The sequence below is a fragment of the Sebastes umbrosus genome, chromosome 15 (assembly GCF_015220745.1).
Source record: "Sebastes umbrosus isolate fSebUmb1 chromosome 15, fSebUmb1.pri, whole genome shotgun sequence".
Classification (NCBI taxonomy): domain Eukaryota; kingdom Metazoa; phylum Chordata; class Actinopteri; order Perciformes; family Sebastidae; genus Sebastes; species Sebastes umbrosus.
This window is the reverse complement of record NC_051283.1, coordinates 16397005-16421613: the sequence shown is the minus strand read 5'-3', so window position 1 is coordinate 16421613 and position 24609 is coordinate 16397005. Positions and strand designations below refer to the sequence as shown.

The following is a 24609-nucleotide window of genomic DNA, read 5'->3' as shown; positions in this document are numbered from 1 at the left end:
TCTTCATGCTGTGTTGCGTCCAAGAAAGTGACTCTGGGACAAATGTTGTTTGAGCGATGGCTGCTCGATTGCTTCTCTTTGGAGTTTAGAAATCTCCGAGACTGGTATTTTACTCTCAGGGTAAAGGCCTTTGCACACCAACTCCGCATTTGTCCGTCTGAAATTGTCGCACGTTTAAAAATAATAAATACGACATCACGTTGTGTCAACCACATTGACACACCTACTCCGAAACTTTCCGAAGTTTTCAGAAGGGGTTCCATTTTCTGCGTTTTTTCGCATCCGTCAAACAAAAGAGGATTGTTTGACCACTCAGAGCCACCGTCTGTGCAAACGTCATCATCCAAAATGGCATGATAGAGACAACGGTTGTGTCCGAAATCATTCTGTCATTCACTACTCCCTACTCACTATTCAGGGAGTTCTATGGAGAGGACTATATAGTGAGCTCAATGTCAAAATGTAAAAAAAACACTTTCTCAGCACTGTTAATTACGTCATTGCTGTGACGTAATGAAAAGGTGCCAGATCGTCTGCTGCTGTCGGTAGACCATCCATAATAAATACTGACATGTTATTTTGTGTGTGATAAATACATATGTAAGCTATTTTGTTGAGTTGTCATTTAGCAAAATGCTTTTATTCTGAAAGGTAAGAATTAACAGCCGTTGTGAATGTGGAGGCAATAAGCGTATTTTCCCAAATTAATAAATACAAAGTACTTTGTGGCCGTTTGTGTTGTGATGCCCTGCCCTGCTCACATTAGATAAATTATTTTCGCTCCGCAAATCATCAATGACTTCGGACACAACCATGGATTTGTCTCAATCGCCCTGCTATCTTTCCTGTCGTCCGTCTGACATTTTTTCTTCAGCACAATGCATGATGATATATAGTGCTCGGTTAGTGACCATCGCTGTCCTCTACTTTCATGATGCATTGTGGGGTACTTTGAGTCCATTATATAGGGTATAATAATTCTCACTATACATTTAGACAGCACTACAAAATGTCAAACTCACTATATAGTCCACTATATAGTGAATAGTGAGTGATTTTGGTTGAGATTTTCTCAGTGTCAAAATGCGGACTTGGTGTTGATACTTTTTGAGGCCTGTTTTACAAACCAAGCTGCTGCTGATGATGATGATGATGATGAGGGGATGCAGGCCTTAATTATCTTGATTGTACTGGTTTTGGCTTCATCTAAAATACGTTGGGTGATGATGGATTTGGTTACATCGATTTACAGTTCCGCCTCTTTGGGTTTTACACAGTTTCTCATCAATCTTAACTGGCGGGCCAGAAGATCCTTACTGAGATAATTGAGGAGCAGAACGAAGAATACAATAGAGCCTCATCAGGAACTGGATTTTGCCCTTTTCAAGTGCTTTCATATCAAGTTTCAACAACAAAGAAATCATGGAGGGGGATATTCAGAGTTTGGCGTCAGATGGCAAGAACAAAGTACGAACAGTGCTCTGGGCCACGTTGTGTTTTTTCTTGTCGGGGTCCAGAGGTTCAAAGAGAAAGATTTGTTACAGTCATTTTTTTCCCCCTTGTTTCGTTTGAAGGTGCGTCATCTCACAAGGTGAGACTGATCTAAATTATTCAACTTTTAGAAGAAGATTATTTTCATGGTTGCCTTGTTGTGGATCTTGTTTGTTTTCATACATAATACAGGATACAATGCACCTTCCGATTTTAGGGTTTGGTTATTCATTAATTGCAAATGTTGGTTTGTTTATGCACACCGGCAACAGGCCGTGTCTGCAAATGAAACCTTCCACTGAAGTATTTTTGTTGGTTTCTCTTCCTGGAATGTAACCCACTTGCCTAATACGATTATATGAATGTTCTATTAGAGCTGCAAGTCTTATTCAATTAATGAAACGAAATGAGACTTCAGTGTCCAGACAAAGGCTTTTTTTTTTATGAGTCATGCTGTTTGGAAGTTATGAAACTTTCCCCCGAATATCGCCAGCAGCCGAATCTGATGGGGAGATTGGAGACCTCACATAGGGATGTAATATGTGATGTCTCAGTGAGCTTTGCTGCTGTGTTTTTCTCCCTTTGTTTCCATTTCCGTGCCAAAGTAAACAACTGCCATATCCTTGAAAAAGATTTATTCCCAGGCAAAAGTATGAATTAGACATCTCTCTGAAATAACCTGGTCTTCTATGGAACAAAGAGCCCAGTGTAGCCCGGAGAAAATTGTAACTGCGTACGGTGTACATTTCCAAATGGGTGGGATTTCATCTGCATTGCCCCGCTGCCTGGGCCAGGGATGTCTTTGATATTACGTCTTGGATGTTTTGTGATAACTTGCGTAGATCAAAGACGTCTGTGCTGTCAGGCTGGCTGTCTTGGTTTCAGCATGATAACAGTTATATCCGTTCCGCAATTCTTTGTGTTGTCAGTATCCTTCCTTGTTTCTGTCTGTTTTAGGTTTGTTATGAGCTGACATGACTTATTTCACATTCAGGGACCCTGTTAATCTTCCTTAGACTATGATTTGCCTGCTAATTATTTTTTTTAAGGCATTACACAGTATACATATTTTTGAGATAACTAAAAAGATGCATGTTTTGATTATTCACAGCCTCTGAAATATTTGTTACACCCTTAAAGTGAGATGTTGTCAGTGGTATTCAGCTGCTGGCAGATGCCCACAAATACCATCACCCACACACAGGTATAGGAAAAAGTTGAGTCCATCTCCAGCATATAGGCTGGGGGGCTACACTAATGAAACGCCTAGGGAAGCTTGTTCAATTTATTGATTTATTATTTATTTGACAGCAGAAACCTCCCCTGTATTTCCTTTTGCTCAAAACAAGTGCAAAAAAAAAAGATCCCTTTCAACTCCAGACTCTCAGATATAGTCTTGGTAGAATGAGAGTTTTTGAGATTTCCGTCCCCTGCTGTAGAGATGTGACAAGATAATGGCACATATTTATGTGTCGACTGAAATTCACAATGAGATTAAATCAGTTCTACGTAAGAGGCAGTTTGACATTTTGGTAAATGTGCTTTTTGACGTCTGCCCGAGTGTAAGATGAGATGAGGTCTGTATGTTAAATATGAAGCTGCAGCCAGGAGCCAGTCAGCTTAGCTTAGCACAAAGACTGGAAACGGGGAAACAGCTAGCCTGGCTCTGTCAAAAGGTGAAACAATCCACCATCACCTTCCACACTCGCTACTTAACAAGTATCTCGTTTGTTGGACCCCAACACGGCGCATTATCGTGGCATTTAAATGCCTTTTCGTGCAAACGGGCTGTTGATCCGTACAAATTCTTGAAGTCACTGCTGAGAGTGGTATCACTCGTCTCATCTATCTCTTGGCAACAAAGCATACACTCCCAGAATATCTAACTATAACTTTTAAAATAGCTCATTAATGATAGATATAGACAGAGAATTCAACTGGAACATCTAACGGCTTCATGTGCACAGCAGTTGAGAAACTGCAAGTGATAGTCGGGGTCTTTTGATAAGACGCAGCTTGTCAATCATGCTCATAAAGTGCCTCTTAGTGCACTGTTTAATTCAATATTGTTATTAAATTAGTTGTAATCGGATTTTCCTTGTTCACTATTCTCCCACCAGCAAACTGTAAAAGGCTTATTAAAGCGAAACAAGGTCGGTGAACCACAACAGTAGTTTATGTCATGGTCCAGTGCTCAGCAAACAGAGCAGATCGATTCCCTCTGCTCCCCTTCCCGTCTTAGTTAACCTTGGGTCGTGGTTAACAGAGCAAAAATTGATCCGCAGCCATGTTGTGTTTTCTATCCCCCAGCAAAGACCATCGAATCAGAGGTCACACTGTCTCATCTCGTCTATCGCAGTGTCACTCTTCACTGAAAGAGAGCTATTTCTTAAAAAGTTCTTGGATACAGGAAGCTGGTAAAGACTTTGTTTCCTCTGTAGCTCCTCTCGGGCCGTGCCTTCTGTTTTTTCTCCGTCTTAGCTGTCCACCCTCTTTCCTTATTTACTGTATGCCCTCTGCCATCCTCCCGTCTATCTCTCCATCACAGCCGTCCGTCTGTTTTTCTCCCAGGTTTATCATTCCCTCTTATCAGCCGCTGCTGGTTCCTCTAGGCTTCCTGCACCTCATATCAGCCCGACTCATTACACCGCAGCGATGCTCTGTTTTCAAGAGAGATTATGTGTTACTGTCAGTGCACTAACAAACCGGGTCGGTGGGGTCCCATAACACATGTTGTACTTCAATGAGTAGATACATCCGCTTCAAATCTCAAGTACGTCTTTCATCCACATAAGCATTTGAATAAAAGTGTATTATTGGGAATTGCTGATAAAAGATGACTGTTTTAATAAAGACTGATTTGCTTGTCACGCGGTAAACTACAACTAGCTCAAGAGGTCAGAGTGACTTCGGAGAGCTCTCCGCTCAGCGCCCTCAGTGGGCCCACTTAAGACTTGATAGATTTCCCATTATTTTCAGACAGCCGTGATGGAGCACCAGGTAGCACACAGCCTGTTCTGCTTTCCTCTTAGATTCTACTCCCTGAGTGGAAACACTAGCCCGCTATGGCACATGAATGGTAAGCCAGTCTGCTGCCTGCCAAGCCCTGGAGATGAATACTTCTCTTCTTGTGAAACAATCACAAATATGTAATCTGGAAGCCCTGGGCCATTTTTCCATCCCTCTATTTGGAAATCCGTCTGTGAGAGGTTTCAGAGAGGCTACGAAGACTTGAACCGTGGCAGAGCACCAAGGAATCGATGCCAAGCCGTAATACCAAGAAATAAGTGGGATTATATTTGTCATTTATTTGACAGCGAATGGTCCCTGGGAAAATATCTGGCTGAGTTTATTGGGTTTGCCTACTGCGTGCCAACCTTACAATCTATTCTGTTGTTTTGTCTCGGCGTCTCTGCATACACGTGGGCAGCCCGAGCCCATTGACTGTCAGATTGTTGTAACAAAGAGCCAACTGCCTTTCACAATCGAACAAAATATGTTTTTACAACAACATTTAACTTGCTGTTGCTTTTTTAATTGTTGGTTTATATTTCATTCAAAGAACTCTACTTTTGGCATTGTTTCGAAGGCCAAGCCAAAACAAAGTTGGCATTGTCAGCATTACAAATATTTTGATTGATATACTCGTTGTTAAATTGGTTTAAGTGCTCTATTCAGCAAAACATATCTGCATTTTTTCATTAAATTCATGGGGTATACTTGGTGAGTCAGCTAATCTGACCAAGCTTGAATTCCTCACATACACACACATAAAAATGATGATGCACTCTGCAGCAGCACTCGCTGTTGTGCCGTGGTGCGACAAGAGCTGGAACAGGAGAGAAAGAGTACAGTGTTTGACACGCCGCCGCGCTGTGAGTCATACGAGGAGCCCGGAGCAAACATTTCAGTTTGACTACTCGGGGGTTAGATGTCAGCTCAGCTTTAATGGGAAAGTCACGGTCACCTGCAGAGATTTAACTGCAAAGAGAACAGATACGACAGTTTAGTTGGCAAATCATGTTATGCCTTTGACCATGAAAATGCACAGTGAAAGCAGCTGCAATCTCGGTTCTGTGCTAGAATAGTGGTTGAGAATAATGAGAAGAGTGTCATTGCTAGAGCTGTTCATAACCTCCATGCTATGTGAGTATTGGGTATAAATGTGTTGAGTAGTTGAAAACTGCCCAAATATTGAAAGTTGGCCTTGAAAGCCTTATCAGATTCTTCTTCAGTGTTTTTTACTTATTCTTCAATCAGACATTTTCTGATAAATAAAATGAATGTATAAGCCTTGTTTCTGATAGGGCTGTGTATTGGCAAGAATCTGGCAATAGGATACGTATCATGATTCGATGATAAGACTATACTGTATATTGCGATTAGGGCTGTCAAAGTTAACGTGATAATAACGCGTTAATGCAAACGCCACTGATCTCTTTAACACATTAACGCAATCAATCTTTCGGAGGTTGTAGCGGGCTCAGTTTCAAAGCTAGAGTGAAGATATTGATATCATATGAATCTATAAATCCAATGGTCTCCAATGTTAGGTTACCAACCACGTCATACTAGCTTGTTGTGAAGGAGGTTATTAAGTAATTCTCCAAACCTGCGCTAAATTTTGGTGAGGAAAGATTGGCATGACCATTTTCAATGGGGTCCCTTGACCTCTGACCTCAAGATATGTGAATGAAAATGGGTTCTATGGGTACCCACGAGTCTCCCCTTTACAGACATGCCCACTTTATGATAATCACATGCAGTTTGGGGCAAGTCAAAGTCAAGTCAGCACACTGACACACTGACACACTGACAGCTGTTGTTGCCTGTTGGGCTTGAGTTTTCTAATGTTAAATGCAGTACCTGTAAGGGTTTCTGGACAATATTTGTCATAGTTTTGTGTTGTTAATCTATTTACAATAATAAATATATACATACATTTGCATAAAGCAGCATATTTGCCCATTCCCATGTTGATAAGAGTATTAAATACTTGACAAATCTCCCTTTAAGGTACATTTTGAACAGATAAAAATGTGCGAATAATCCCGATTTTAGGAAAACTGTCATAGTATAAACACGAGGCTCCATTGTATTCACCACATTACGAAAGACTTCATTCTCTATGGCTAAAGATAGACTAAACTTAAACTTTATTAGATTCGTCATATAATTTACATACAGTTACACATATGAAATTTGACCTCTGCATTTAACCCGTCCTTAGGAGCAGTGGGCTGCTGTAAAGCACCCGGGGAGCAACTTGTCTCGTTCAAGGACACTTCGACATGCAGACAGTAGGAACCGGGGTTTGACCCGCCAACCTTGTGGTTAAAGGACGACCCCAGAGCCATAGCCCATTACAACACTGCTATCTTGGGGTTGGGGGTTTAAAAACAACACAAAAAGAACCACTGTCTGCCACAAATCTTTCCTTTTTACCTATTAATTAAAAATCAATACAGTGTTTTTGAAAAGCGATACAGTTTCACAAAACATAGTATTGCGATACGTAGGTGTATCAATGTTTTATTACACCCCTAATAACCATTACTAATTTTAGACTCTGACTTAGTATTTTTCCTAGCTGAAGTTCTTGTATGGTTGGTTATGTTAAAGGAATACACTGTATTGGTGTGAGAAATACTCTTATTCACTTTGTTGTTTAGAGTTAGGAGTGTGTGTACAGAATATATGAAGCTACAGCCAGGAAGATACAGGAATGCTTATATTCCTCAAACCAAAGGTACTGAGAAAATCTTGTTTGGGTACTGTATAGCCACCACTATCAAAAATGTATACCCAGCCCCAGTCATGACTGCCAAATAAAATAAATCATATTTAACATGCACCAGTCAGTCAGTTTCTTCAGTAAAGTAAATGTTAGAGCACAGAGAAGTCACAGTATGAACAGCTTGGTGCATGTAGGTCTCAAGGCCCAGGTGAGCTACTGCCTCGGGGCTGCTCTGTATCTGACGCTGACCCCCACAGAATCCCCAGGTACACCGGAGAAGGGGCAGGTTGAGACAGCCAGAGGGGGTTTGACCCGGCAGTCACGTTGTGTTCAGGGCCCTCCTCCCCTCCTTGGTTGACCTCCTCCCTGACTTTCTCTTTGTCTGTCTCCGTCTCTCTCTCTCCCTCCCACTTACTATCCAGAGAATTACGTGAGCAAGAAGGAATGAAAAGAGGTATTGTGCTCTGTTGAATGTGAGCTATGTGTGTGTGTGTGTGTGTGCTTTAGTGGCTGTCTCTTCTCTACTCTAGCGGTATGCAATGCAACTATGCAGACATCAAGGCCATGGCATACCACGGTGGTCAGAGGAGCAAGGAACATGTTTTAACCAGCGTCATATGTACCATCTTTTCCATACGTCAGGGTCCAATCTCACATGCAGCGCACACAGAGCGTGCCTCTACAAGATCAGTCGCTTAATTTGCTGAACATAATACATTGCCTAATCGTACTGGTTTGGTATGTTTTGTAACAGAGTCCAGGACCACAATACTGTCTGTGTCCGCTGACTTACTAGTTAGACAGCAATGCTTATGGGTGTCCCTTTTTTTGTGCAGCACTCGAGTGGAGACGCGTGTGATTGTTCACACTGAGAATGAAGACATATTTCATCATGCCCCTAACTTGAGTCCTTTGAAAAAAGAATTGTTTTCCACAAAGAAGAAAACACGTTGTGGTTTGTGTTTTTCACCGCTTGTAATGTGCAGCTTGTTTTTTTTTTAGTCTTGAAATGTGAATGGCGTGCACTGGCACTAGGGTTAAATACACCAAAAGTTGGCATTGAATGTCTTCTTATTTACATATTCTTTGATTAGATAAATTCTGATTCACATTTCTTTTTTAAAATTCAGTTTTTTGCAGCTGCAGCTGCTTGTGTTCAAACAAAAGTCAGCCTTTTTTCGAAGATTGGCTTCTTTTGTTGAATAAAAACGTTTTTGTAAGAAACATATTTCTCCAAAAAGTGAACTTAAAAAAAGTATGTTATTGGTTTTAGTACAAAAGAAATTCAAACTCTAACCAGCTGTTAGTGGTACACAAGTAATTGTTGTGTTGGTATTGACTATTTCCGAGTAATTTCTTTCAGCTCTTGAATAAAAGGCCTCACAAGTGCATCTATAACAGACCCACGGTGCGTCACTCAGACTCACAGAAGAGACATTATACTCTATTATTAGTCATTGTCCTTCTTCAGTAGTTGGTTACACGCAGCTAGTTGTTATTCATCAGCAGATAAAGTAATCTTCTCGCTGAGGTTTGCTGTGGATTTAATCTCCCTGTCCACATATTCAAATGTCGGCTCTGATTGCTGAGCCAAAGCTTGGAGGCCAAACGGTGCCCTTCTCTCATACAACTCCTCAAATGGGCTACAATCTGATAAAAATACAAACTCATTCAACTGGCATGTATGCCGTTCAGGTTGTCTTTACTGTCCGTCAGCCCTTGTTTCTGTATCTGCGAGCCTCAGTACGCCCCCACTTCTCTGTGTCTGCCTCCATCAGCGTCCGCCTGCTCGTCTGTCTCATTGGCTCCGTGTCTGTTGGCACACATGAGCGAGTGGGTTAAGGTTCATGTCATGTGCTCGTCTCCTGATCTGTGACCTTTTGTCACATGTCACCCGCTTTCCCGTCCGCCATGTTTACTGAGTCGATCCACTGCCCAGACTTTAGTCAAACAAAGTGAAAACTGGCTCAGAACATTATATGCCAGCAGGGAGCAACTTGGAACATGAAAACATGATAAGGAAAATAAACCAACAAATATAACTCACTAGCCAAGCGTAATGCTATATTTAAAATGACCCGAGGGAGATACAAATCTTGACTAACTAGCAACATTCCTCCACTAGCAGTGGGAAATGTGTGAATAATTCAATATCATATTTTATTGATGCCATATAATTGCATTGTAACTAAGCTTTTTAAGCTGATTTCCCCTCTTGGGGTGAGCAGAAACAAGCTGTAAACATATTTATAACACCTTTATAAATACATACATCTCCAACTTGTTAGCAAACGTTTGCATATTCAGGCTGTTCTCATACACTGTTCCTATACCTACAAAAAGTAATGCAGTGTAATTCCACAAAATCAATTTGTATGTAATCTACTTTATCATGAAACAGGAAGTATAAAGAGTGACAAACGCCGCGTTGGGAGGATTTCGGGGTGGATGGGTGGGTCAAAAAACACTGGACTTTTGCCCAGGAGACCGCTGTTCGCATCCCACTTAACTTCCATACTTAAGTAACGCCACTTCCACAATCTTATCTTACACCTAACCTAAGTACTTAAGTAGTTTTGTTGCCTAAACCTAACGAAAGTATTTCAAGAATACTTATTTTAACCCATACCACAATCTTTTCCTAAACCTAACCAAGTTGTTTCCTGTGAAGAAGTTTATCGGATTTTTATTATTTATGTGGAAGTTTATTATGAAAAGACTCTATGCATGTAATGATCGGAAATTGTCACATGTTGCCGGACATTCATAGGAAAATGTACGAAAAATTAGGAATAACTTTTCGGAAGGTATCATACGAACTGTTGTATGAGGATACGTTTGCCTATTCACACGGGGCAACACAAGCATTCATTTGGAGTCATGTTTCTGGCCACCTGGGGAATGGAAGTTAAAAAACAATAATATCATGAAGTACTGATGTCAAACTAATGCTGTGATAATTATGGAGAACAATATAAAAGCAGTGTTCTCATGCAAATGCAGTTTAAGTTCAATAATAATCTAATGAAAATCTTACAGTCTCAAAGAGATTCGAGCACAGAGATATACTTGTCCTTTGAGCATAAATACACAGGAATGCTAATCTGTTTGTCGGTTCTACTGCATGGCTGTTGGCTTGCCCCTCTGTTGGCCTCTGTAGTCTTCCCACATCCATCACCTCCCGGTGCGCTGCACCCTTCTCCCCCCTTCCCCCCTCCTTTGCCTCTCTCTTCGGCAATCAGCTGGTATTATCCCCGTCATCTTGTGGTTGTATAGGCACGCAGTGATTTCACTATCTTTTCTCTGGAATTATCTGTCCTGCTGGGAAAAAAACATCTGTGTTCAATCATCCTAAAGAGCTACAGCTACCACTGCCAAATCACTGCACTCTCTGCCTTTATCTCTGGGAAGGTGCTTCAGCTAGATAGGTGTGTTTGTGCGTGCATGAAGAAGAAGTAGTAAGTTCACTAGTTGGAAGCAGCCTGATAATATCAGGCTTATAGGCTGCTATCACTGGTTTGGAGGAGTCTAAATAAATTATAAATCTCAGGAATAGATTTAGAGGAGCACTAGTGCAGTGCCCGTTGAAAACATGCCTGTTCAAAACAACTTCACACTCGACACTGCGCTTCCTTGGGTCCAACAATACACCTGCCATGACATAGTTGCATTACACACCCAAGTCGCGGTTACTCGGAAACACCGGTACAATACACCGGTGAAATACACTTCCAAATAGGTGTATTAGTTGCTTGCTTTGATATAACTACTGCGGTTATAATGTGTAACATGGATTACATAATCAGCGGAGGTATTTTGCTGGCGGTATCGTTATTAGTGTTATAAGGTAGTGTCAAGTCTGTCTGACACCGGGGAATACAGTCTTGCTCACGGGGAAAAACTTTCCCCAGTCGCGGTTTACTGACAGTCACACCAATGAAATACATTCAATTCTGCTTCCAGCTGGCTATCTGCTCTTGTTGAATCCACGTCTTGACTTTAGGGAAGTAAAGAAGAGTCTAGTTGTAACGTTTTATCCAGCATCCATGAAACATAGGCTATAACGTATAACTGCAGTCGATGAGCTGCGGTCTGCCCACTGCAGAAGTGAAGAAAAGCTGGTTGTAACGCTATCCAGTGTTAGCGGACTACATCCAGGATCCAGCAGCAGTGAACTGAGCCGCGGTCTGCCCGCTGTGGACGACATGCTGGATTTAGTCTGCAGAGCCCTGAAGCCCCACCCTCACTGCGCGCTGGGCGCTTGTTTATTCAAAGTTGATCAATATTGAAGGTGTCGCTTGTCCAAATTACACCAAATTTGACAAAGCACTCCACGGGATCCCCAGCAATACACCCACCAAGTGTGAAGTCGATCGGATGAGCGTTTCTCGACTTATGTGAAGGACACACCCACATACCCACAGACAGATTCCTCGCTTTATAGTTGATGATGCTGAGGCTTTCTGCGTGACCTCCAGAGGTTCATTACAACCAGCATAGTCTGTCTGTGCTGATAAGACATACTTTCTATTCCTTCTGTCTCTCTATCGTCTCTCTCCCCACACACTCACTAGTTAATTAGAATGTATTTACTGTTTACTGAGTACCAAATGAAAAATAGCTCTGCATATGCAATCTAATTCCTAATGAATGCATGACCAGTCAAGACAACATATGGATGTGGTTTATGCTATATTGAACTGCAGACTTGTGGTTCTAATTTAACAAGGTGCACCAGAAAACCTGCATTATGCGCTTATTAGCTGACTCTGTAACTCTTCCCATTGTGTCCGTAGGCAGCTGAAAGAGCATAGATTGAGTGCAGCTTATACATTTTGCGAGATGAGGGCATGACTCATTGTTGCCAAACATGGCTGTAAATTGGCCTCTAGCCCTCTATGTTTCACTATGGCTTTTGTTCAGTAATGACCAACTGGAGAACAAATTTGTGTCCAGAAAACCGACAATGTTAGTTTGGACCAATTTGTCAAATATTGTTCACTGTGTGCATTGTGCTCTTGAAATTAGGGCCCTAGATATTAACTCATTTCTTTGGGGGGAATGAAAGGGCATATGTTTTCTGATTAATGCGTTTTTAGAGTGTAAGAATTGGATGGTGCAGCAGCTCTACTATTTCTGCTGGTCTGTGCATATGTTTTCACAATATATAAAAAGGATGCAGCTTTAACATCTCAAGCTGCTACCATTGGGCAACCTCTGGGTCTGAGAAGTGAAGCCAATGCTGAAGTGCCTTAAACTTGCATTATTTCTAATAGCCAGCAGGGGGCGATCTTATATACGATCTTATTGCGATATATTGCGATTTATTACCTTTTTTTCAACTGCAAATTATGCTGTTTGTCAACATCTGTTTTACCTAATAAGATACAGTTTTCACTCTGTTCATCACAGAGTTTTCATTCACATATCTTGAGGTCAGAGGTCTTTTCCTTTGGAGCGCTATTTAGCATTCTTCCCGACAAGCTAGCGTGACATGGTTTTTTAATTTCCAGTATCTTCACTCTAGCTTTAAGACTGAGTCCACCACAACCTCTGAAAGACAGAACAGCGGCTGGATTGTTAAGAAGTTAATAGTTTATATAATAAAAGATCTATCCTTGACTGTTCCTTCACCCCCTAGTGACTAGTGATGTGCGTTGTCCTCCTTGACTTTGAAATCTGGGATAACTTTTCACACTACTGTAGTGTATCGCGCTGTACTGGTGTACTGCAGCAGCCAGGCTCTATAGGGACGGACTTGAATCAATTACAGTACTGAACACAGAAGACTGCTGGAGGAGTGATGGATGAAGTTGTGCAGAGAAAGACTGATGAAGTCACAAGGGAGGGAATTTTGAAATAGAGAAGAGTGGTGTTAGGTACGTACACAGCGAGGATGGAACATGTCAGGGTAAAGTGTGATGCGGATGTGACATGTCCTACTCTTTATTCTCCTCGCTCCCTTCACCTCTCCTCCGTCTATCTGTGCATCCGCTCTCCTCCCAGCTCCCTCGTCTCTCTTTTCATCTCTTCATATTGCTTCTCCAGTTTGGCTGTGGACCAGCGCGGCATCGAACTCCCATCTGCTTGCGGCCAATTTGGAAGGAATTTACTCACCCATTAAAGTGCATGTTCAGTGCGACTTTCATCCCTTTCCTCTTATGTTTTTTTTTCTCTCTCTCCCCTGCGAACAGCCAGCCACGTCTCTCCTTGCATCAGTAAAGACAGTTTTTTCAGGAGCAGATTTTGTGGAAGACAAAAACAAAAAATGTGTGGAAACCTCCAGAAGCAATCCACACGGATAAGACGAACATTGTCCTTGTCCTTTTAGGTGCAGCACTCCCTGCAACAATGATCCCTTTGTGCTGTAATGGGCCTGGAAGTATTCGTTTTCCTGTTTACTTTAACAAAGTGAGCCATATGCTGTGGAGTTTGTGTAATGAGAGCGACGATCTGAGGTGAACAGAAATTGGAGGCTCCCAAAGTTACCATGATTAACAAGGACAAACTCTCTCGAACAAAATGACGCAGGCAGTTTCATCTGATCAGAAAATAAACACGACCAAGGCGTTAAACCTCTCCTTTTGTTTCTCTCCTCCTCGTCTCCTCTTCTTCACACAAGCTACTGTCCAATTATTTCCTGCCCATACACATCACGGTTATTCAACTGCACACACAGCAGTATGTGTGTAAAGTAAATACTTGCATCTGCACACACCCACACACGCTAAAGTAGACACAAATAAAAAAAAAAACTATGTCGTCACCCTAGATGGATGGATAATGTTTCTTCTTTATTTGCACCCCCACATTCACACATATGGGAATCCTATTGAGCTCTACTGCCATTGTCTGAATGTGATGTTTCTATGCTGTTTCCAGCTTTACATTTAAAGAAAGAATTACTTTTTGAGCTGTTATTCTCGTCAGCAGGCCAAGTAAAGCTTAAAGGAATCTGAGCTATAATTCAGACAAATAAGCAGGGCCAATATAACACTTGCCAAGCAAGCAATTATGGTGATGAATGGCTACCATTTGTGTTTAATAAAAGCCCCGTCAGGCCTCCAGGAGGAGCTTGTTCACACTCACTTTTTATCCCGCTGTCTTTTGTTTGTGCAGGATTTCTCGCCGTTAGAATGACGCAAATTTGCCACTGGGAAAGAGGCTTTGAATTGATCTGTTTTGAGTAAACTGAATTTTGCTTCCACAAGCACACCCATTTATTTACACATTCCTACAATTGCATTATCCAAGAATCAGAAAGAAAAAAAAACAGGCGGAGAGAAAGAATGACTCGGATAATGCCAAACTTCCTCCCAGCATAGCCATTCAATGAAACTCTGTCAGTAGCAATGGGAGGCAGTCACGAATGTTTCCAGCTTTTGTTACCCTCTGATTTATAGTCGGTCACTGTGTCCTTGAGGTGCGAGTCTAGATTTCCCGCTAACCAATGGGTGGGCTCCGTTAGTGCATTGTGCCGCTCAGAGTAAGCTGTTGATGTCGTTTTTTACGGCCTTTTAATTGTCCTCCTAATTGTGCACAACAAAGAGATGAGAGGTGGATGGTTGGGAATTGACTGGTAGTGTGCCAGGGGAGAAAGTTAACAGGAAGGGGATGGACAGGCTCTGCTGTGCTAAAGAGAGAGTGAAAACGAGAGACTTCATAAGAGATTATGTACAGAACTGTGTGTGTCGGAGCAGCGGGAACGCTGTTCATTTAAGTCCTCAGATCTGAAATTTCCCCCGAAATCGGGGACGTCAGGGAGTTTGATAAATTCTTCAAAAAGACCATTTGTCATGAATATACCAGAATACACATTCCAAGCTGACCCCCACATTTATTACATTAGATGGTAGATTAAGCCATTTTTCTTTACAGCAATCCCCTCTGTATCCAAGCTGTTATAGCACCGGGGACACAGCCAGTTAGCTCTGTCAATAAACAAATCTGCCAGAGGTCTGACTTTGCATCTAAAGCAACATTTGTGCTTATGTCACAGATTTCACATCGTGTAAATCCTCTGTGGGGTTTTGGAGGCTTTGGGCCGGATGCTGCTCGGTTGGTTGGTAGTCCTCATTGGCATTCGAGCACTGCTGGAGTGCAGCAGAGCACAGCAGCTTGGTACAGAGAGGGAGGGTGTGTGTGAAATAGAGATGTGAAGAATGAAGTGAGTGCAGCTTCAATGATTGAGCAGGTGTCTATAAGGAGTGAAGCTGGGTATCAAGTAGGGCTGCGTATTGGCAAGAACACGATACGTATCATGATACAGGGGCTATACGATTCAATCTATTGTGATATATTGCGATACTGTAAGCAAGGCAATATATTGTGCTCTTAAAAATGTAATTTCAGGAAAACTGTCATTGTATAAAGAATACACAAAATCTGAGTAAGAAAAGTTTAATCAGAACAGTGGGATCTACATTTGTGTTTATCACTGTCCCTCCAACATTATAGCACCACTTTGAGAGGGAACATACATTGAGAGGATGAATATCTTTGCAAATGAAATATTGACTGCATGTAAACAATTAATTAAAAATTGATATTGTTTTTTGAGAATCGATACAGTATCACAAAACATAACATCGTGATACTCAATATTTATTATATTTTCTTACACCCCTAATATCGAGCCCATATACTGTATATATAAGAAGTGGACATAGTCACCGTGACGTCACCCATTGGTTTGTGGACTGCTGTTTTGAAGCCTCGAGTTTGCTGTTTTGGCCCTCACCATCTTGGTTCTTTGCAACCAGAAGTGACACAAGAGGGTGGAGCTAAGTACAACTGAACGCTGAATAAGACATTTTTAGGCGACCAAAAATGTTAATATTAACTTTCATGAACAGAAGACACACTGTGAAAGGGTTAAAGTTGTAAGATGAAAACACGGACAACTCCCAGACCGGACAACGCCGTGGTAGCGATCTGTCAATCGCAAGGAAACCACGCTCTAAAGCATCCCCTGCTTTATGGACTATTTGACTCTAAATGGGACCATAATTTACTAAATGAACATCATGCTGTATTGAAGAAGACTTAGTGATTGTTTACAATGTTTACTGAGGTAATAAATCAAGTGAGAAGTAGGGTCATTTTCTCACAGACTTCTATGCAATCTGACTTCTTTTTGCAACCAGAGGAGTCGCCCCCTGCTGGCTGTTAGAAAGAATGCAAGTTTAAGGCACTTGAGCATTGGCTTCACTGGAGATTGTCCACTGAGCCTCAATATTTTTCTGTTATGGACTGATGTGTGTCCATAGAATAGAGTATCAAAAGCTGTGAAGTACTGAAAGTTGGCATTGAATGCCTGGTCACATTTGAAGTCTTGGTTACTATGGTATCCACACATTTTACTCAATACCCAACGCGAATAAGAAATACTGTTTTTTAAGGGTTTCACTAGCAAATGTAGAATGCATGTGCACTTTTCTCTGTCTCTGCAAACACAATGGCCTTCTCTGCTGCGATGGCACTGCATCAATATTATGTTCCCTCCACCCTGCTCGGTTCCTGTTTGCACAGCCCAGTGAATGTACCCACCTAGTAATCTTTAATGGAGGACATGCTAGGCAGCAGTTAGTTATACTCTGCTCTCTCTCCCTGCCTCTCTTTGTAATTCACACAGACCTTTTCACTCTGTTTGTCTTTCACAGACACAACGTGTTAAACTTGTTAAAATAACTTCACCCTCCGCTCATCTGCTGCAGTGTAGAAGAAGCTTTTTCCGCACAGGAAGATCTGTAATAATCAGGCTCTGGTTTCTGGATCAATGCCAGTCTGAGTGGTCACCATTTGCTTGTACAAGTCATCTGGGAAAACAATCTGCATTCAGACATCAATTAACCATGCAGACATAAAAATACCATGCATGCATACACACACACTTTGAGTTGTACACAAGACACAGAGTCCTCCAGAAAAGCCAGGGACAGACGCTTGAATCGTCAGAAGCTTTACGTCACAGAAAAAGTCTCTTGTATAACATAAATGCCCCCCTGATGTTGAACAACAGTCTATTTTATGACGTAGGTCTGAATCATGTGTCACTGTGTCCCAATTCCCTCTTTTAGGCTGCGTCATGTCCAGCCGGCATTGGTGTTTTCTACGGAGTATCCTACTGTGTGTGGATGAGTCAGTGAAAAACACTGGGCTCGCAGGAAGGGAATACTGAGATAAAGAAGACAGATGATAACATGAAGTGGCGAGTGACGGACCAAAAGCTTTCTGAGCACTTTCGGGGTCAGGATGTTGCTACAGAGCAATGGTCTTTCCGAGAATGGAGAGCAATAGCAATAATTTAGCTCCCTTACATCTAAACCTTTTTCTTTCTAACCTTTTTTCTTCATGTCTCTTTTTCATGACTTTTAAAACAGATACTCAACAACTCAACATCTTTTATGTCATTTTATAGAGAATAACAGAAGGGCTCATATGCTTATCAGAAATCCTTGATCAGGGCCATTATCAGAGTGAATGTGGGTTTTTTTTATTGAACCAAACTACCATTGGAACTTCAGTACATATAGAGATGTGACCTTCATTATTCAAGGATTGGAATATGTTTTTGATCTTATGCAGACTTTCAATTTGTTTTTGACACATTCCCAATTAATTTAAGTTTCTCAGCAATTTGAAGTTGGAAAGTCTGACCCAGTATTGAATTTTCTCTGTACCCAACTATCATGGTATTTCTCAACAAGAAACATATTTGCTGTGTGCAGTGCTAATGAGCACGGGGGCTCTGTGAAACAACTTAAGCAGCATTAAACATCACTTTGAAACTCGGCAACACTCGGTGAAACTGTCAGTGTGGATGATGTGTGATGTATAGTTTTAATGTGGGTCAGGTCTCACAGGGCAGCAGCGCAAGAGCTTTTGCTGACTCAGGCTAATTTACCGTTGTGGCATTCAGATTCAGGAGGCATTTGTACTGCGAGCTTGAATGTGGAGGAATGAAGACAAACAAGATTCAAAGTCATTGTGATGGGAAGTTTTTCACCATTTTCTGACATTTTACAGAAATGACATGATTAATCGGTAGATTAAAAAAATAATCTGATTAATTGATAACAACAATAATAGTTGGGTGAAGAGCTGATTAGTCATTTCATCTGAGAAAATCTAAAGAAAATGAATTAGAAACTTTTTGATGATTGATTAATTGTTTCAAGAGGATCAATTATGCTTTTGCAGTTTTTTCCTTTCCTTTAGTGTGTTACTGTATATAGTTTTTTTGTGCATGCAAAAGGTCTGCAAAGTTACAAAGTCCACGCCAAAGGGAGAGACACTGCTCCTGAACTGCTTAGAACACATTGATCAAAGTCACGCCTTTTCTTCCGTAACGGGATGATGTCACCAAGTAACACATTTGCATAATACCTGCCTAGCGGCTAGTTTGACACGCCCTCAAACAAAGCTAGTTAGAGCGGAGCTGGAGTAGAGTACGAAGAATTTGGTTCGGTTGACCAATCACAACAGTGGGCCAGCTGACCAATCACAGCAGACTGGGCTCGGGAGGGGGCGGGGCAAGAGCTCAAAAAGAGCGTTTCATACGGTGGGTTGTAATAGTATGAGATTTTCACGGTACCATAACCATCTCAGTAAATATCACAGTTTCACGGTATCACAGTATTACACTATTATTATTATTATTAGTAGTAGTAATATATTTATTATCAGTTACAATAACCCGTAAAGGATTGAGAAAAGAATTATAATAATCAGAATTATAAACCTAATAGAAAAAGCATATAAATATAATGTTAAAAGCATGTTGGTTTACATGTTAGCAGCACTATAACTTGTAAGTAATCCCTAAATGGAAAATAACATCAGCTCTGAGCTTTTGAAATAATGTCCTATGATTATTAGCAATTAACATATACTGTAGGTGCATGACAGCGCAGTCAGACTGCTCCTGTCTGTACCTTTAACTCACACTACCTTACTTATGTCCGTTTTTTCAATACCAGCAAATGTGCACAGCATGATAACCGTCAACGTTTATACCACGGTGTGCCTTGATACCGATACACAGTATACTGATCATGTGTGGGCACAATTTAAGTGTGTTTGTGTGTGCTACCTGTCAGATACTGATCTATAACAATCCTGTCAACTTCCCATGACATCTCAGGGTTAATTGTGTTGTGCACTGTCAAATCTATCTGAACACATTTCAAAGGATTCCATTCAGATTCTTTTGTGGAACAAAAAAAAAGCAACCGCCTGGTGTGTTACATTCCTGTGTCAGGACGCTGCTCGTTCAAACAGCCGGCTGAGCTCAGCAGAACCAGCGTGCATTCTGTTGCCCACAAAGACTTTAATGCAAAAGATTCCCCGCTCAGACCACCTGCAGCTGTGGGCCAATTAAAACCACCACCCACCACTCCCTGACCCAAATGGTTTGACACGCATACACACACTTACAACCACAATGATAACAGCTGGAGAGAGTGAAAGCAATCAATGAATAATTGATGATAATTGGCTCTACCCATTCATAATTCATACCCTCAATTATCACTAAGAGGCCCCACCTGAGTTTGGTGTGTGCGTGTTTCTGCAGTGGACTGTCTTGTGTATGTCGTAAAAGATGTTCGTGCATGTCCCATCTGCTGTTTTGTTGTACTTATTTCAAATTTGATGAAATGTTGTGTTGGAGATTGGGTGCGTGTTTGTGCTGCTTTCTCTCTTTCTGACATGCATACTAGGTTATCATGCCGTCTTCCAAAATGTTATCTCCACTTGTAGCTGTACAGGCAGGAAACTCCTCTCTCCTGATAAGCAAATGGAGTGCAGGCTCCAGACTCAACATGTTCCCTTATCACAGATGTTGTTTGGATATAATCGCAGCATACTTACACTATCGAACAAGAAGTTATGATTCTAGATAGGCAATGTGCGGTCATTCAACTTGTGTATTCATTTATCTTCCTCCAGGCTTTTAGATGGGTCGATGGAGTAGAGCTGCAACAATTAATCGATTAGATGTCAACTATTAATTTAATCTGCAACTATTTTGATAATCAATTAATCAGTTTGAGTATTTTTTGAAGTGAAAAAAGTCAAATTTCTCTGATTGCAGCTTCTTAAATGTGAATATTTTCTGGTTTCTTTACTCCTCTATGACAGTAAACTGAATATCTTTGAGTTGTGGACAAAACAAGACATTTGAGGACATCATCTTGGGCTTTGGGAAACACTGATCCACGTGTTTTCACCATTTTCTGACATTTTATAGACCAAACAACTAATTGATTAATCGCGAAAATAATCAACAATGAAAATTATCATTTGTTGTAGCCCTATAATGGAGAAGTAACTATAAAATACCTAACTACGCAAGGCTTAAAGGAACAGTGTGTAACATTTAGGAGGATATTTCAGCAGAAATTGAATATAATATTAATAAGTATGTTTTCTTTAGTGTATAATCACCTGAAACTAAGATTCGTTGTGTTTTCGTTACCTTAGAATGAGCCATTTATACCTACACTGAGGGTGGGTCCTCTTCACAGAGCCGGTGGCCATGTTTCTACAGTAGCCCGGAACAGACAAACCAAACACTGGCTCTAGATAGGGCCTTTCACATTTTCACATTTTTTGCGTCCTCGCACACAGGGGGAAGTTTCAGTTGGTTGCAATCTGCAACCTCACCGCCAAATCCTACAAACTGATTGCACCTTTAAATAACTGGCTACAGCAAAAGTAAAGTATGTGTCTTAATGTGTCTGCTTGTCCTTCTCCACACACCCTTGCAGATCACCACTCTGATCAACCATAAAGACAAGCCAAAGAAGTCAGAGCGCACCCTGGCAGCCATACACAGGGTGGGCCAGGCAGTGAGTGTGGCTGTGGGACGCTTCGTCGCCGTCGGAGAGGCCATCGCCACCGAGAACCAGGAGCTCAAGGATGAGATGGGTCAAGCCTGCTTCGAGGCACGCAGAGCAGGTAGGCCGGATCTTATTATGTACTCCACATTTCACTGAATTGCTGCCCTTAAACTCAACACATCGCTGAGTGTTTCTCTTTTGGGGGAAATAGAGACGCCACTTATTTTGTGGTCGCAAATTGATGTTGTAAAACCACGCGAGGGTGCTTCATCCTAAAGGCTTTTTCTTCAGAGTGGATACTGTATCTTCCTGTCACAAGCATTGCCATGGCTTTATGGTGTTCACAAATTGCCATTGAGGTCGTTATAGCTGGTCAGCCAATAAGACTCATCAGTGTTTATTTGTTAAGACAAACTGTGACAGTTTCATAAAGCACCAGGCATCACCTTCAGGCATCACAGTGTTATCAAGTTTGAGCAAGTTTCGATTTGTCTGGACAGCCCGGCTGTCAGACAGCGTTACACCAGAGGACCTCCAGAGTCTTCTAAAGACATTGTTGTTATTAGGTTGGAAGTGAAAAAGTGCTTCTTCACCCAAGGGTGTCGTGTAGAAGGAAGGAATGAATGTGTCTGCGCTGGCTGGGAAAGCACTGCGTAATAGATTCTGATAGGAGACTATACGCATCAGGCTGTTGGCCAGATTGAAGAAGTTTTCCCGATATTCACTGCCTCATGGATTGCGTCTGTGTTACACTGAGAAATATTTCTCCACCTGAGGTCAGGACGGCTCATTTTTTTTCAAGGGTTTGTATCTGCTTGCTGGGCCTGTCTGCAGTGGAGTTTAAATTTCTCCCTATGTCTGCATTTCTGCAGTTTCCTTCCCTTTCTAAAACATGCAGGTTAGGTGATAGACCTGTCTGAGATGTGAGCTGCAAGAGTCTCCATCCTCCTGCGAATCCGAAATCTGCGTGATGGATGTATGGGTATATCAAGAGCAAAACAGTAAACAACTGGGAGAGACAAAGCGGTACGGAGGGTCGTAGGAGGGGTGGAAACAGTGACAACCAGTGTGAAGGAACAAGAATGTGTGGATCAGCCTTTACGGCACTGTCAGCTTTTATTGAACCAGAGAAAGGAGAGGTGTCACAAATGTGTGTCTCTCAGTGTTTCTTGTAACATTTTGCCATTAAAATGCTGTCTAAAAATACACACGTCAACCCCGTATCTTCCTGTCTATCTAAACTTTTCTTACAATTCTTCGTTTAGATAGTTGTCACCACTTGCTCAATGCAACACTTCTTTATATATGGAAACTTTGTTCTTATCAAGCAAAACAAGGACCTCATTTAGCCTTCTGCAGAGCAGACCGGAAACAATTTCGCATTGGATAAGAATTTTAGACACAACACCGTGATAATAGGTTTACGTCGGGGGAACCAGCTTGTGTAGCAAAGCGTTTAATCCTCACACTGCGTTGATTTGTAAAGACAGCTAAAACTCAGACAAAGAGAGCGCTAGTGGGAGGGGGAGAATAGACTGATGAGAAAATGTGTGTGTGAATGTGTGTGTAGGTGAGGCCAAGTGTGTGTGTGTGTGTGAAAATGTCTGGATTTGTGTGCCCACTGTGACTAATTTATTCTAGTTCTTCTCACGTTCCTCTTAGGGAGGTGTTTTCACAGTTTTCCCTAGCACTTCTCCTGACAGACACCTTACAACTGTTCCCTGATTTAGAAGAAGAAAAACATTTTGTCTCTCTGACCATTTTATTTAAAATGATTGAGACATCTTCAGGAATTAAAAAAAGAAATACTTTTTAGAGGCTTTAAGTCTCCAGGAGAGAGAGAGAGAAAGGCTAGTTAGTGAAGAGGGATTGGCATTTGTCTAATACCTAGCCGCGGGGAGAGTTTAATCAGGCAGGCTTCAGCCTTGTGTGCTATAATGAATGAAATAAAGGCAGGCTGAAAGCACTAGTTTAATTAGATGCTACCCATCATCAGAGCGCTGGAGAGATCCAATGAGGCAGGTCAGTGAAGGCAATCTGTGTTGGATCTCTGTCTGTCTCTTTCACTCAGCCTCTCTGTGTCATTCTCACATTCACGTGCTTCTGTCTCACTTTCTCTTTCTCCCTCAGAAAGTTTCAAGATAAGATGGTAATTAGGATCAAAATAAAGTCATAGCACACACAGTATGTGAGTGTTTAAATACTGGACTAGAGGGGCAGGGCAATAAAAAAGAGGGAATAAGCTTGCCTCTAAGAGCTATACCCACACATCAAGGATCGGGCTTTTTAAATATTTTACTCATGAATGATATATAAATAATACAGAAACACGTCTACAGCAATGGTAGCAGGTCTGTGAGGCTGTACTGAGGCACAGCGGTGCTTTGAGCTAAATGCAAACATGCTGATGTGCAGCAGAGCAACCTCTGGGTCTGAAAAGTGAAGCCAATGCAGAAGTGCCTTAAACTTGCATTCTTTCTAATAGCCAGCAGGGGGCGACTCCTCTGGTTGCAAAAAGAAGTCTGATTGTATAGAAGTCTATGAGAAAATGACCCTACTTCTCACTTGAGTTATTACCTCAGTAAACATTGTAAACATGAGTTAATGGTCTCAATCACGTTTCAAGTCTTCTTCAATACAGCATGATGTTCATTTAGTAAATTATGGTCCCATTTAGAGTCAAATAGACCATAAAGCAGGGTACAGCTAAGGCTGATGGGGATGTCATTAGTTTTTAAGGTATTTGTTTGTAAACCAAAGTACTGGACAAATCAAAATGTTGAGCTGCTGGCACTAGATGAGAAAGTTAAGGAATAACTTAAGTCATCCCGCGGGATCAAGTTTCATCACAATCCACTGACAGACATTGCCATCCATTGAGTCATGCAAGATTGACTGCCTGCAAGCAAGCGCTGTACACACACATCAAGGATCGGCCTTTCAAGTTTTTCACCTATGAATAATACATTTACAGAAAAAAGTAGAATTCATTACACCTGATGCATGATTCTCCATGTAGGAACAAACACCTTTTTTTCACAGTGAACAGAAGTTACAATGGTCTGTTTTACATTTAAGGTCATGAAAATCCATCTTCCAGTCCATACCATCCATAATCTGGGATTTAGAGAGGAGAGTTGGCTCCCTCTGATTTCCACCCTGCTAGTGTCACGGGGGTTGAGCAGCATTCTTTGCGAGCCAGGCCTAAATGTTTTAACTGGTTAGCGGAGCTGGCACTGAAAAGCAGCCTGTCGGATGCAATCAGTTCGTCAGTGCTGCATCGTAGGACCAGCCAAACCAAATAGACAGCCAAGCTGCATGACCCGATAAAGACCTCCCCCTCCTTTCTGAGCTGTCTCTTTCTTAGAGATTTCTCTCCTCCTCCCTCTTGCTCTTAACTCTGGACCTTTTCCCCTTGATAGGGACTATTTTGGTGATGGGATTTCAGCCTAAAGAGCTCTGTATTCTTCCCTATTTGGGGGCTAGTAAGAGCAGGTTAGAAAGAGAGAAAAGGGAAAGTTGGACATTGTACGAATA

General features: G+C 41.5%; 1 protein-coding gene across 2 annotated transcripts in view; it reads left to right on the top strand.

Moving 5' to 3' along the window:
• Positions 1-24609, top strand: part of ctnnal1 (catenin (cadherin-associated protein), alpha-like 1) — a 58978-nt gene that overhangs the window by 15516 nt on the left and 18853 nt on the right. For both annotated transcript variants that reach the window (XM_037794875.1, XM_037794874.1), the window contains exon 2: positions 21001-21190. In XM_037794875.1, the coding sequence (XP_037650803.1) occupies positions 21001-21190 (190 nt within the window). The remainder of the gene's footprint in view (positions 1-21000; positions 21191-24609) is intronic.